Genomic DNA, 14463 nt, shown 5'->3' with positions numbered 1-14463 from the left:
GCACAGCCCCTGGCGCCCATGCGGAGTCAGCCAGTCCTGAGAATGGGTTTCTCCTGGCTCCCATGCCAGAGTGGCCTGGTGAGTGCTCTGCGCACAGCCGCTCCTCTTCCGCTGAGGTGGGAAGTGTCCTAGCAAGGTGATGGGGTGTAGCTGGCAGCTAAGAAGAGATCTCTTGGTTGCTTTAAGTGGGGAGGAGAAGAGGGAAACCCTGCTGTCCTGAGAATGCCCTCCATTTACCCAGCCCATGTTAGAATTTATGCTGAGATCCTCAGCTTCAAAGCATTGCCCTGGGTGTGACGGAATCCGTCTGGTGAACTGTATTCAGTGACACCTGAGCTGAATGAAGGGGCACAGAGCTGCCTTCTTATTCTCTGTAGGGCACTCGCCAGGGATAGTAGAGAGACCGGGGACCTGAGAGAAGAAAAGGCTGGGACTTGGTACCCAGGATCACGCAGTGTGTGAGCAGACAGGCCCGTGACCTCATGTTCTGCTCTTTCCACCACCACGCTGCCCTCAAGCATCAAGCAGTCCTAAATGCCTGAGGTACGGAAGAACCATGGACCGCTCCTCGGGGCCCCGCTTCACACGCTGCTGCCCAGGAGGTTCCTTGGCAGCCAGGGCTTTGAGATCTTGCAGCTAGTGACTTGAAGATATCTTCACTCATTTACAAATATTTACTGAATGCCTATCTTCTAGGCCCTGGGAATTTAACAGTAAGTAAAACAGAAATACCATCCTCGCCGGGCACGGTGGCTCAAGCCTGTAATCCCAGCACTTTGGGAGGCCGAAGCGGGTGGATCACGAGGTCAAGAGATCGAGACCAGCCTGGTCAACATGGTGAAACCCCGTCTCTACTAAAAATACAAAAAATCAGCTGGGCATGGTGGCACGTGCCTGTAATCCCAGCTACTCAGGAGGCTGAGGCAGGAGAATTGCCTGAAACCAGGAGGCGGAGGTTGCAGTGAGCCGAGATCGCGCCATTGCACTCCAGCCTGGGTAACAAGAGCAAAAACTCCGTCTCAAAAAAAAAAAGAAAAAAAAAGAAATACCATCCTCACAGAACTGGCAGACTGGGGTCTGAAGATAGATCCCCTCCCCCCAGCCTAAGTTATATGGAATATTTCCAGTTGATGTGTACTTTGGAAACAGTATAAGCAGTCACAGTGATGCAGGAAGCGTTGTAATGATAAATAGGGCTACAGGGCGACTTTTGAGCGAGGCTGGAAGCCCCTTTGGTATGCCTCTCTGAGTCACTCTCAGACTTTACCTGGTCTGGAAGAAAAACATTCAAAGGCCCAGGGTCTCTGGTTGGATCTCCTGTGTCCTGTTCCCTGTCTGTGCTGCCCCATGCGTGGCTCATCCCATCGGGGGATGGAAAGTGGTAGGAGGTGGATCCTGTGGGAATCCTGGGCTCTCTGTGGTAGCAGCAGGCCCAGACCTGTGTCGGGAAGGGGGATGTTGAAGGCTTGGCCCTTCCTGGGCAGTGGGCCCAGCACCTGGCACGAGTACTCCACCACGTGACTCCCCCAGGTTGAGGCCTGGATGGACTGAGGTCACACCCTCCCCGTGAGAGTGAGCAGCCGCTCTGCACCCTCAGGTGCTGAGTTGTAGGACTCAGCTGGTTGGGCCAACCCAGCCCTTGGCATGTGGTGAAATCCCAGCCAGCACTGCAGGAAGGACTCACCCAGCTGGGCAGGGTCAGGGGATGTAGAGGGAAAGACTGATACAAACCGGGCCCCGCCCTCCTCTCCCTGGCTGATCTAGGAGCTTGCTCAGAGTTCAGCAAGAAGGCTGAGAAGGCTCCTTGCTGCTTTTGAGAACAGGTTGGACCTCAACAAGCCAGGCACACAGGGAACCTTGGCCATGCCGCTCTCACTTCAGCATCTATGTTACCATCCCTGCATGTGGAGCTTTGACCGTGGAATCAGGACCTGATTCCATCCAGCACCTTGCTGTCTGGTGGGAGAGGTTGTCTCCGCCTTCTCTGCGAAATGGGCAGAGTCCTTGATTGTCTGCTTCTGGCAGTCGGGGATGTTCTTCTCAGGTTTCTTGGGGCCAGGGATTCTCAGGGTGGGGCCCGGGGCCTCCATGGCACTGTAAGGTTTTCTTGGGCCTTTCAGGCTCTCTCTTGCTGTCTTTCTCTTTCTCATGTTGGATGGCTTCCAAATAAAAGTACTCACTTAAGCGACAACCTCTATGTGGCTCCTTTTCTTGCTTAGCTCTTCTCTGCCACACCTGAGAATTTCTTAGGCTATCCTGGGACCAGGCAGGATATTAGAGGACGGAGAGATCACCTCATTGCCTCTAGCCAGCCATCCTCCTGTCTATATAATGTTCCTGCACACATGCACGCTCCATCCACTCTCCTCTTTCCACCGTGGAGCTGAACGTAGGAGGAGGAGACCGGATGTCGTGTCCCAGGAAGACTGAGGTTGGAAGCAGTGACATGAACAGCGTTTTAAGCAGTCCGATGCACTGCCCTTTAAAGGCCAAAATGCTGCTTTGGGATGAGAATTATGGCAAAACTTGTAAGATTGCACACAGAGCCCAGTTTTTCTGGATTTGGAATATGGTTGGCTAGTTTATGCGTTGAGTCAATTCAATTAGATAAACTCTCAGCTGAAGCCCTCTACCATGGTTCCTGTGTAATGAATCCAAAAGCCAGGTAACTTGTACCCATTCAGACTAGAAGTCTTTGCTGGAGAGATGTGCCTGAAGAGGGCCTCAGGTCAGCACAGATTGGAAGAAGGTTCAGAAAACATTGGTTAACCCCTGAGAACTTTCTGAGCTCTGAATTCACGATGGTGGCGGGCCTGGGGTATTACTTTTTATACACTGCATAAAGTATTAAAATCTAAATAAATCTGGCTGGGCGCAGTGGCTGACACCTGTAATCTCAACACTTTGGGAGGCCAAGGCGGGTGGATTACCTGAGTTCAGGAGTTCAAGAAAAGCCTGACCAATATGGTGAAACCCCATCTCTACTAAAAATACAAAAAGAGTAGCCAGACTTGGTGATGGATGCCTGTAATCCCAGCTACTCGGGTGGCTGAGACAGGAGAATTGCTTGAGGGAGGTGGAGGTTGCAGTGAGCTGATATTGAGCCACTGTACTCCAGCCTGGGTGACAAAGTGAGACCCTGTCTCCAAAAAAAAAAAGGAAGGGCTGAGTAGGGTGGCATGGGCCTGTAATCCCAGCTACTTGGGAGGATGAGGCAGGAGGATTGCTTGAGCCCAGGAGTTCAAGACCAGCCTGGGCAACATAGTGAGACTTTGTCTCAAAAAAAAAAAAAAAAAAAAAAGAAAGGAAAAAGGAAACAGGAACAAGGAAAGAGTAGGAAATGGAGAAATAAAATAGTGAGGAGGAGTTGGCGGATTTGAGGAGAAAATGATGTGGACCAGGAATTCCACAGCTGTTGGTCAGCCTGGCAGTTCTGGGCGTATCTGGTCACATTGGAGGTCCCGGTGTCCCCGAATTTGCATATTGAAGTGGTTTATTGAGCCCAAGATGCTTAGCATTCACTAGCAGCTTGTGAACTGCTTGGTTCCTTCAAGGTTCCAGTCAGTAGTGGTGTTCAGATACAGGGGCTGCAGTGAGGTCCCACTGGGGAAAGTCAGGTCTGGGGGAAGTAGCTGTCTGCCCTTTCCCTCCTCCCCGCTTTTCCTGGTTGCAGCCTCTAGGCTTGCTCCTGTCTGCTAGTTCAGTGCTAATGAAGAGGTGAGGCGGAAGGGGTGACGGGCCAGGGCCTGCTGATGGCCAAGAAGCCTGAGGAGAAGCCGCCTAGGTGTTGGCCTTTGGCTTCTTGCCCCTGATTCCTACTACCCAGCTTCCCTCTCTGGAGCTGCCTCTGGAAAGGCAGGACCTGATTCCATCCAGCAGCCTTGCTGCCTGATGGGGAAGGTTGCCCCCGCCTTCTCTGCGAGGTGGGCAGAGTCCTTGATTATCTGCTTCTGGCAGTCAGGGGAGCTCTTCTCAGGTTTCTCGGGGCCAGGGATTTTCAAGGTGGGGCCTGGGACCTCCGTGGCACTGTAAGGCTATCCTGGGCCTTCTCAGGCTCTCTCTCTCCCCCTACCCTATCTGATTGAGCCTCTCTGCTGTGTGGCCCCCTGCCTGGCCTCCCACTTCCTTCCTCACTCAACACATGGAGGGTGTGGGGGGCCAGCTCTTGCCAAGTACACACATGGGTGCAAACAAGAGGCCTTACATCTTAAGGCACACATGCTTGATATATGTACACATGGCCCCAAGCCTGCATACAGGCTGTACACCTGAAGCCTGCTTTGCCCAAATCACATTTCTTCTTCCCTTCCACACCCCTTCCTGAGGTATGCACAAGGGCTGTGGGATGGCCTGTGTCCCTGCTACCCTTTGTGGATATGACCAAAGATAGAGCTGGCATTTAGGAACCTGGTAGTGGGGACAGGCTTCCAGGGAGCCCTTTCACCCTTGTGGGGCTACAGAGATAGGCTCTCTTGGATGGAAAAACGGAGCAAGAACAGGTTGCCAGAAGAAAGCAGTGGAGGCTGGGTGCGGTGGCTTGTGCTATAATCCCAGCACTTTGGGAGGCAGATCACTTGAGCTCAAGATTTCAAGACTAGCCTGGGCAATGTGGCAAGATCCTCTCTCTACAAAAAGGTACAAAAATTACTGGCATGGTGGCACACGCCTGTGGTTCCAGCTACAAGGGAGGCTAAGGTGGGAGGACTGCTTGAAAAGTCGAGGCTGCGTTGAGCCATGTTTGCACCACTGCACTCCGGCCTGGGTGTCAGAGTGAGACCCTGACTCAAAAATAAAGGAAAAAAAAAAAAGCAGCAGAGCCCTTCTGAGCTCTCTCTGCCCAGCTGCCTCTGCTGGGTGACCAGAAGTCCCGGGTGGCCTGGAGGGCTCCTGGGGAGCTGTGGTTTGGTGCTGAGCCTGGTGTCTGCTCCTCTCCTCAGGTGTGTGGTTGTGTTGTTCAATCCCCGGAAACACAAACAGCACCACATCCTCAACAGTTCCAGGTAAATGGGCCTGGGTCCTTGGGATACCTCTTCCTTCTGGGGGCTGTGAGAAGGGCACTGTCTAGAGTCTCTGTGGCTCTGGGGGCTGGGACCTGATTGGGCCCTAGGGCCAGATGGAGAAGTGCCACATGTGCCACTGGTGTCTGCTGGTCTCACCTCTGGAGAGGCTGGGATAGAGCTAGGCTTAGGCCAGGCTGCCAGTACCCCCCTGAACTTGCCTCATCTCTTACAGGAAAACCATCACGGCCCTTGCCTTCTCCCCTGATGGCAAGTACTTGGTCACTGGAGAGGTGAGTGAGGAAGAGGGCTGGCAGTACTGTAAAGAAGGCGGCTGGCCTCGCCTCAGCAGAGGAGAGCTGCAGTCCTAGGCCTGCTGTCACTTTGACTTCTGAAACAGACACCAAATCCTGGTTTTCACTGTACCTTAAAACAGTGGTTCTCAAGCTTTAGTGTACATCAGAATGACCTGGAGGGCTTGTGAAAGCAGACCCCGCTGGGCCAGTTCTCAGAGATTCTGATTCCTTAGGTGTGGGATGGGGCTCCGAAATTTGCATTTGTAACAAGTTCCCAGATAGTGCTGTTTGCCACTGGTCAGGGAAGTGTGCTTTGGAAACGTCTGCCGTAAATATTCCTTATCCCCGGGGTCCCCCTGCTGGGCTCAGGAGGAACGCCTTTGTCCCGGCGGCAGAGTCTTACTAGGGGCAGAGATAGACCTGAGTGGTAGTGGCTCTCAGCGCGGGCTGCCCATCAGAACCATTCAGGGAGCTTTGAGCAAACAGAGGTACAGACTGCCCAGAGATGCTGAGTAAAATCTGGGGCCGCTTTCTCCCTGATAATCAGTGTTGCTCTCAGATGTTTATCATATTTCCTGTGTTCCCTGCCCTGTATAGCACCCCACTCGATTTTTGGTTGAGGTGGGAGGGATGGTATCCAGTAGCTGAGGAGGCAAGGGCCCCGCTCTGGAAGGCTAAGTGGGGGTGGTGGTGTTGTATGCCTGTGGAGAACTCAAGAAGTTGTTGGGTACCAGCCCCAACCCTGTACGTGGGTGCCCGTAGTCCTGGTGGTGACTCAGTCCCGGAGGGATTGAGAAAAGGAAATAAGGACAGAGACACAAGAGTAGAATGTACAGCGTGGGGCCAGGGGACCAGCGCATGCGTGGGAACCGTGGGAACCGTTGGCCCCCGATCTCTGTGCTCCAAACACTTATTATGTGCATAATCTCATAGATCTTATGGGCATGGAAGGGGAGGGTGCAGGGGTATCTAAGAGAGCCTGCTGGAGAGCACTTGAGATCCTTCTAAGACATGCTAATCTAGTGCTCTGAGTTTATCACCGATTGTTATCAGGGTGCGGCTGCATCAGAAGTACAGCAGATGAGGAGCCACCCGCTCTGACCACACCCAATGCATCCAGGGGCTTTTATCTCCTGAGCATTTGAGGACACAGAATCACTCCACATTCCGACAACCTAGGCAGAGCCTGAGGCCTTCTGTGATCTCTGCCCTGCAGCGCTTTTCTCCTCCTTGCCAGCTCCCATCTGCAAAGACCCTCCCGGATCTTGCGAGCAGAGGTCGCCTCCCTTCTCAGAGATCTTTGCATAAGCCTTCTTTATGAGACCCTCACGCAGTCTCCATGTTGAGAAGGCATTCGTGAGACCAGAGCAGTATTGCCAGCTCTGCAGCCACCCCTGTATTCCCCGGTATTACTGAGCTCTCACATGGTCTTTACCTTAGGCCTCCTGTTGCCACTTGATTTCTAATTAACTGGACTAATAATACAGTTTAGTGCAGTGTATAAACTTCAGTCTACTCTGAGCCAAGCAAGCTTATAATTATTTAGCTAGAATTAACATAGGTCTCCCCCTGGCCATCTTGACCCACAGAACTCACTTCCGGTTCTTGCCTCCCTGCAGAGTGGGCACATGCCCGCCGTGCGGGTTTGGGACGTGGCAGAGCGTAGCCAGGTGGCCGAGCTGCAGGAGCACAAGTATGGTGTGGCTTGTGTGGCCTTCTCTCCTAGCGCCAAGTACATTGTCTCTGTGGGCTACCAGCATGACATGATCGTCAACGTGTGGGCCTGGAAGGTGAGTGGCTGGGTGGGGTGGCCTGGCAGCCGCACCGTGGTCAACTGTCAGCTGGGGAGGCAAGAGACGACTGACCTGCCCTGCTCCATCCACCCCACCGAACCCTTCTCATTGTAGAAAAGGATTTGAAGCAGAAAAGAGCAACCGCGTAGCCAAGCATGTTGGTAGAAGGGGGCTAGCTTTATACCTTACAAGGTCTTCTGCAGGAAACGAATCTTTTTAGCTCCTCTAAAAGGGATTCTTTCCCCACCCCTCTTTTTCCGGCCAGTAAATTCTGGGGAAAAAGTCACTTTTCAAGTACCAGTTTGAACTCTCCTCCATCCTCTGAGTCACTGTTTTCTTAGCTCCAAGAGACAGAGCCTTGATTCTTTCCTTTGGCATCCCCTCCAGAAAAACATTGTGGTGGCCTCCAACAAGGTGTCCAGTCGAGTGACAGCAGTGTCCTTCTCTGAGGACTGCAGCTACTTTGTAACTGCAGGCAACCGGCACATCAAATTCTGGTATCTCGATGACAGCAAGACCTCAAAGGTGAGGTGCTCAGGCTGGGAGTAGCCACCAGGGCCCTGGCTAGGGCCTGCTCAGCCCTCCCCAGGAGCTCTGCTTCACCCGGGCCTCTCTGCATCCCCAGCAGTCCTGCAGAAGTTTTGGATGAGCCAAATGCTGTCTGGGCTGAGGAGTAGGCTAAAAGAGCAAGGGGGCCTGGGGTCGTCCCCCATCCTCTCCTGGGGCCTAGTTTGCAGGGACGGGCTCTGGAATGGATGTGGGGGATAACTGGTGTGCTTCCACAGGTGAATGCCACTGTGCCCCTGCTGGGCCGCTCAGGGCTGCTGGGAGAGCTACGGAACAACCTATTCACTGATGTGGCCTGCGGCAGAGGGAAGAAGGCAGACAGCACTTTCTGCATCACGTCCTCAGGGCTGCTGTGCGAGTTCAGTGATCGGAGGCTTTTGGACAAGTGGGTGGAGCTGAGGGTAAGTACCTCCATCCCCAAGGGTAGGGTCAGCCCATATCTCAGTTCAGGGGAGAACTAGTGCCCCGGGCTTCAGAGTAGGGGCTAGGCCCTTATTCATACATGAAATCCCAGGAGCGTGAAGCTTGAGGGAGCTAGAGCTTGGCCCAGTTCCAGCCCTTGGTGATCTCTGTAACTGCCTCCTCTCTGCTCTTTCTGTCTCTCTTTCCCCTGCTTTCCTCTTCTGCTCAGAACACAGACAGCTTCACAGTAAGTGGTGCCTGCACCTTCTTCTCTCTCTCATGCTGTTTCTTTCTCTTCACTGGGCTTTTCCTCCTGGATCCTCTGGTGCCTTAGAAGAATCCCTGATCCCTGTCTCCTGGCTGCACGGGGCTGAGGGGCTCAGAACGGAGCAGCTGGGCGGTTTTTCCCTTGCCCCTGCCTTGGCCGGTCCCTCCTCTTGGCAGGTGACTGTTGATGGGCGGGGAGGTGAGACTCTGAGGAGTGGGCAGGTGGCCTTGCTGAGCTGAGCTGCTCTGCCTGCAGACCACAGTGGCCCACTGCATCTCTGTGAGCCAGGACTACATCTTCTGTGGCTGTGCTGATGGCACCGTGCGCCTTTTCAACCCCTCTAACCTGCACTTCCTTACCACCCTGCCCCGACCCCATGCTCTGGGGACAGACATTGCCAGCGTCACTGAGGCCAGGTGAGCTACATGGGCCCCCTTCCTCCATTCGTAGCCTCGCCCCTGCCCAGTCTTTCTGGGCAGCGCTTCAGGGAGCAGGTGAAGAGTGTATTGATGACCCAGAGATGACTGGGAACACCTCTTTAGACAGAAGAATTTGGGCTTATTGGTACTTGTTGCAACCAAGGAGACCCCACACCTTGGAAAACTGTGGAGAGTCTCAGTAAGTAGGTGTTGGGAGGGGCTTATGGGATTTAGATAATATCTAAGACAGGCGTCCCCAAACTACGGCCCGCGGGCCGCATGCGGCCCCCCGCCGCACTTCAGGAAGGGGCACCTCTTTCATTGGTGGTCAGTGAGAGGAGCACAGTATGTGGCGGCCCTCCAACGGTCTGAGGGACAGTGAACTGGCCCCCTGTGTAAAAAGTTTAGGGACGCCTGATCTAAGAGGTGAAGGAAAGGTAGGGGGCTAAAGCTGTATTTGGTAAAGAAGCCGCAGTCATGTAGATGGGAAAGGGTGGTGTTTGGTCAGTGCTGTGGTTTGTGTGGTGATCTTGTTTTTATCTGTGCACAGAGTAGTCTTGTTTTTGTTTTGCCCCAACATAGCCATAGAACTCCCTTGTCTAACATTGGTGTTCTGTGAAACTGTGTTCACCTGAACACCACGCCCAGCAGCTAGTGCCGGGTCCAGGTCCTGCTGATGGCTGGTAGGGGCTCCTTCCTACTCGCAAGCAACTTACTTCCAAACCTGCGGGTCCGGGAGGGCTCCTCGCACAACACTCCTTCCATTGTGGATTGGCTTCCGGTTTCATTCTCCATTCTCACCCGTGTGCCCTGTCCTTTCCCTACAGTCGCCTCTTCTCTGGAGTGGCCAATGCCAAGTATCCAGACACCATTGCCTTGACCTATGATCCTGCTAATCAGTGGCTGTCTTGTGTGTACAACGATCACAGCATTTATGTTTGGGATGTCAGGGACCCCAAGAAAGTGGGCAAGGTGTACTCGGCCCTGTATCATTCTTCCTGCGTCTGGAGCGTGGAGGTATGTGGGCTGGCTGGCTGCAGACTGACCAGGTTGGCTGGGATACCATTCGGAGGACAGGAAGTAGGGATCCCCAAGTGTAACCTTATGTTCCTACTGCCTCCTGTTTCTCTGGTGACTTCCCTGTGATAGATCCTGGAGACTGAGTTTGCATGTTACAGGCTTCCCCAGTGGGCCCCATCCTTAGTTTTGCCTCAGTGATCTTGGACAAGTTAATGAGCTTGACCAAGCCTCAGCTTCCTCAGTGTAAAATGATACTTGATTCACCTAATTGTTGTAAGAATAAAGTGAAATAATGTAAGTGGGAGACATGGAAGAGTGGCTGATAGATAGTGGGTGCTGGGTTAACGTGCTTCCCCATGGTCATGATGAAGAGTATATACCAATTATGGCCCATGGCAGGCTCTGGGCTGAGTTCTGGCTACCATTCCCTCTTCCATCCCATTCCCTTCCATCTCCTTGGGTAGGCAGAGGACTGCTTCCAAATGGAGGCCTGCTTCTGTTCCCTCGGCCCTTTCAGGTCTATCCCGAGGTGAAGGACAGTAACCAGGCCTGCCTGCCCCCCAGTTCCTTTATTACCTGCTCCTCAGACAACACCATCCGCCTGTGGAACACAGAGAGCTCCGGGGTGCATGGCTCCACCCTGCACCGAAACATCCTCAGCAACGTGAGCCTGAGGCCGTGGGGCCCCCACTGCACCCTCAGTGCCCCCATCCCCACAGCTTCTGCACCTTGATTTTGGGAACTGGGCCCCTAGATCTTGGCCCTCTAGCCCTCATTTGGCTGTGTTCTGTGGTCCAAAGGTTGGTTTTGCCCAGGTTTCTCTCCCCTCGAAGCTGTACTGGTCAGGCCTGCCTCATCCGCCTCTTCTAACCTATTCCGCTAGGACCTCATTAAAATCATTTACGTGGATGGGAACACCCAGGCCCTGCTGGACACAGAGCTGCCTGGAGGGGAGAAAGCTGATGCGTCCCTGATGGATCCCCGTGTGGGCATCCGCTCTGTGTGCGTCAGCCCCAATGGACAGCATCTAGCATCTGGGGACCGTATGGGCACACTTAGGTAATGGCAGACCCAGGGTGGGTACTGACTGCCTCTCATGGTGCAGAGTCAGGTATTTAGAACTTTAGAGAGAGTTTGACTCAAAAATGTTGGACCACAAAATATTTATTGACAAAGGAAAGATAATAACTTTACAATGAGTAAACCTATCAGAAATCATCTTCACCAAGTGATTAAGATTAACATCCTTATGAACATCATGAAGCCTATGATAGGATGTACTAAGAGGGGTGTGACAGTGTTTCTGTGGTGTTCTTAACAAAAATGCATAACTCAATATAAGTATGAGAAAACATCTGATAAACTCAAATTGAGGTACATACCACAGAGCAATCACCACTCTTCAAAAGCGTCCAGATCATGAAAGGTCAGGAAAGACTGAAGGACTGTTAAATACTACAGAAGTCTAAGGAGAAGCAACTCAATGCAATTTGGACTCTGGATAGGATCTGGGGTCAAGAAAAAGGACATAGTGGGAAAACTGGTGAAATTTGAGTAAGGTCTCTAGTTAATAGTATCGTACCAAGATAAATTTCCTGGTTTTGATGATTGCACTATTGTTAGGGAAAGCTGGGCAAGGGAAATATGGAAGCTTTCTATTCTTAGAGCAACTTTTCTCTAAGCCTGAAAGTTCAAAAAAGGGAAAAAAGGTAGGGGGACAAAATGTAGCAGAGGAGGGGGCGTAAGTCCTTCCTGCAGCCTGGCCGTGACCTCTTCCCACCTCTTCTCATCTCTGCAGGGTGCATGAACTTCATTCCCTGAGTGAGATGCTGAAGGTGGAGGCCCATGACTCAGAGATTCTGTGCCTGGAGTATTCGAAGCCAGACACAGGTCAGGAGAATGCCCGGAATGGCCCAGGGCTCACCCAGTCCTGCTGGTGCCACTTATATCTGTCCTGGCTCTTGGATGTGGGTCGGTAATCCTTTGGATCACTGGGGTCTTTGCTGGTTTAGAGGACAGCTCTGTCCTTGCCCCATGGTTCACACGGCTTGGCGTACGGGGCTCAGTTCCCTCAGGGCTCTTTGCCATGCCCAGATAAGGCAGTTCAGGGCACTCATGGGCTGATGGAGTTCTTCCAACCCCAGGTCTGAAACTGCTAGCATCGGCGAGCCGGGACCGGCTGATCCACGTGCTGGATGCGGGGCGGGAGTACAGCCTACAGCAGACCCTGGACGAGCACTCATCCGCCATCACTGCAGTCAAGTTTGCAGGTGGGGCAGGGTGAATGAGACACATGCTGCCACCCTCACCCCTGCTGCCATCTGCCTCCCCCTCCATGAGAAGGGTCTGCCGGTCGTGGGGGAGTGTTGGACAGCAGCTGGGAGGCCTGGAGCTGGAGGCAAGACAGGTGGAACAGAGACTCTCAGTGCAGGGACTTGAGCCAGCCAGGTTGGGCCTGGGTTTCGAGGTTTAGTTTAGTTGGTTTTCCCTGGCATGTAGAGTAGCTTGATGGGGGTTCATATGGAGGGAAGGTGGGAGACAGGCTGCTCCCATGTGGTGAGAGCGGTGGGAACAACGGGGCCCCCTCCTTCACAGCCAGCGATGGGCAAGTCCGCATGATCAGCTGTGGAGCAGACAAGAGCATCTACTTCCGCACTGCGCAGAAGGTGAGGGCGCAGGGCTTTCCTGAGGGGCAGGGGCAGGGCGGAGTCTACCATTCCCCTGCGTGAGGTTACGAGAGGTGAAGGGAGGCGCAAGTTGGGCTCTTGGGGCCTGGTGAGGCATCTGGATGTGGGCCTGCCCACATGCTCCGCTCCTGCAGTCTGGAGATGGAGTGCAGTTCACACGGACACACCACGTGGTGCGGAAGACAACCCTCTATGACATGGATGTGGAGCCCAGCTGGAAGTACACGGCCATCGGCTGCCAGGACCGAAATGTTCGGTGGGTGTCTCCTCCTCAGACTCTCTGCCCACATTCCTTCATTGCCCTAGGGGGTCAGCTCCATGCAGCTAAGTTCCCACATCTGTTGTTCTGTCCTGGACCTTGTACCCCCTTGAATTTACAGTACTTTGCCTCACCCAAGAGGTGGTAGCCCCTTTGCTGCTGGGGGTGGCCCCGGAGAGCGTAGGCCAGGGGTGAATGTTGGGTTTTCCACATTCCAGGTGTGCTCTACCTTCACAGCCTCCACATGTGAAACAGAGTGTGTTTCTTACAGGATATTTAACATCAGCAGCGGGAAGCAGAAGAAGCTGTTTAAAGGGTCACAGGGTGAGGACGGCACACTCATCAAGGTAAGGACCCAGGAGGGGGCACCGGACAGGGGCTTGGGGACAGGGTGATACCAGGTGGGAGGGAGTGGCACTTCCTGTGTCCTCCAGCTGTGCATCCTGCTCCTCAGGTGCAGACAGACCCCTCAGGGATCTACATTGCCACCAGCTGTTCTGACAAGAACCTCTCCATTTTTGACTTCTCCTCAGGCGAGTGTGTGGCCACCATGTTTGGGCACTCAGGTGAGTGTATCCTAAATACCTGAATAGAAGCCGATACCTGCGTAGAACCTGAGTGAGTTCTATCCCTGGAACTTCACTCTTCTGTCAGTTTCTTGGGACCCACAGAGCTACTACTCTTACCCTGCAGCCAACCCCTGTGTCCAATGTTGGGACTGAGTGAACTTGGTTGGGAATTGAAGGTGGTTTATAGACCATATTCTTTGTTCTTCACAGAGATTGTCACTGGCATGAAATTTAGTAATGATTGCAAACATCTCATCTCTGTGTCTGGGGACAGGTGAGCAGAAGCCAGCTTCCCTGAGAGACAGATTCTTACTGTGCCATAGCACCCTGCCCTCCTCTCTCTTCATCTCAGCGATGTCTCTGGGAATTGGGGTTAACAGGGATATCCCTTGGCTATGCCTGACCTGGAGGGTGGCTGTGGTCTCCTTCCCAGCCATGGATAAGGGGAACGAATGTTGTTGCCCCCTTCAGAGTCCTCCTTGTCTCACCCAACTCTGTGGCTTTACCCCAGCTGTATATTTGTGTGGCGCCTGAGCTCTGAGATGACCATCAGCATGAGGCAGCGTCTGGCCGAGCTACGCCAGCGTCAGCGGGGCAGCAAGCAGCAAGGACCATCCTCTCCCCAAAGGGCTTCTGGACCCCACCGGTGAGAAGAGAATGTGGGCAAGTGATGGGTGGGTGTGCAGATGGCTTGCTGTGACCTCAGCGCTCTCCTCCATGCTCTGGGCCTGCCATTCAGCAACTGTCTCCCAATACCTCTCAAATAAGGATCCATGAGCTCGCCTCTCCCCGCGTTGAGTCTCCTCGCTCCCTGTTGATTCTGTCTCCCCATGCCCTTCCTTGTCTCAGACTCAGGCACCAGGCCCCATCGATGGTCTCTCCTGGACCGGCTCTCTCATCAGACAGTGACAAGGAGGGAGAAGATGAGGGCACTGAAGAAGAACTTCCAGCACTGCCCGTCCTTGCCAAGAGTACCAAGAAGGAGCTGGGTCTGTGGCAGTTGGGTGCAGGGCCAGACAGACCCTAGTTGGTATAATGGCTAGATATGCTTTTTCTGGGACTGTCGGGGGAGAGCAGTGTGAGCTGAGGAAACTGAGGCATCATTGTGGTCACATGGTATGAGCTGATGGGGCCAGGGCTCCAGGGGTGGGTGGGCAGGAGACACTCCCTCTGACTGCCTACTATT

The 14463-nt window shown here is 53.5% G+C and overlaps 1 protein-coding gene across 3 annotated transcripts in view; it reads left to right on the top strand.

Annotated features, from left to right (window-relative positions):
• The window catches only part of MAPKBP1 (mitogen-activated protein kinase binding protein 1), a 58480-nt gene that overhangs the window by 35783 nt on the left and 8234 nt on the right, over nt 1–14463 (top strand). Inside the window, exons 4-22 of one of the 3 annotated variants that reach the window (XM_010346202.3) lie at nt 4938–5000; nt 5233–5290; nt 6913–7083; nt 7474–7611; nt 7872–8054; nt 8285–8302; nt 8579–8739; nt 9570–9759; nt 10280–10426; nt 10646–10821; nt 11561–11652; nt 11907–12032; nt 12358–12428; nt 12584–12705; nt 12980–13055; nt 13163–13274; nt 13488–13551; nt 13789–13923; nt 14127–14266. In XM_010346202.3, coding sequence (XP_010344504.1) covers nt 4938–5000; nt 5233–5290; nt 6913–7083; nt 7474–7611; nt 7872–8054; nt 8285–8302; nt 8579–8739; nt 9570–9759; nt 10280–10426; nt 10646–10821; nt 11561–11652; nt 11907–12032; nt 12358–12428; nt 12584–12705; nt 12980–13055; nt 13163–13274; nt 13488–13551; nt 13789–13923; nt 14127–14266 — 2243 coding nt within the window. The other 2 variants (XM_010346203.3, XM_039462898.2) reach the window with 2 other exon arrangements.

Source organism: Saimiri boliviensis, chromosome 2 (assembly GCF_048565385.1).
Source record: "Saimiri boliviensis isolate mSaiBol1 chromosome 2, mSaiBol1.pri, whole genome shotgun sequence".
Lineage (NCBI taxonomy): Eukaryota > Metazoa > Chordata > Mammalia > Primates > Cebidae > Saimiri > Saimiri boliviensis.
Note: the sequence above shows the minus strand (reverse complement) of the source record. Positions and strands in the feature narration are given on the sequence as shown.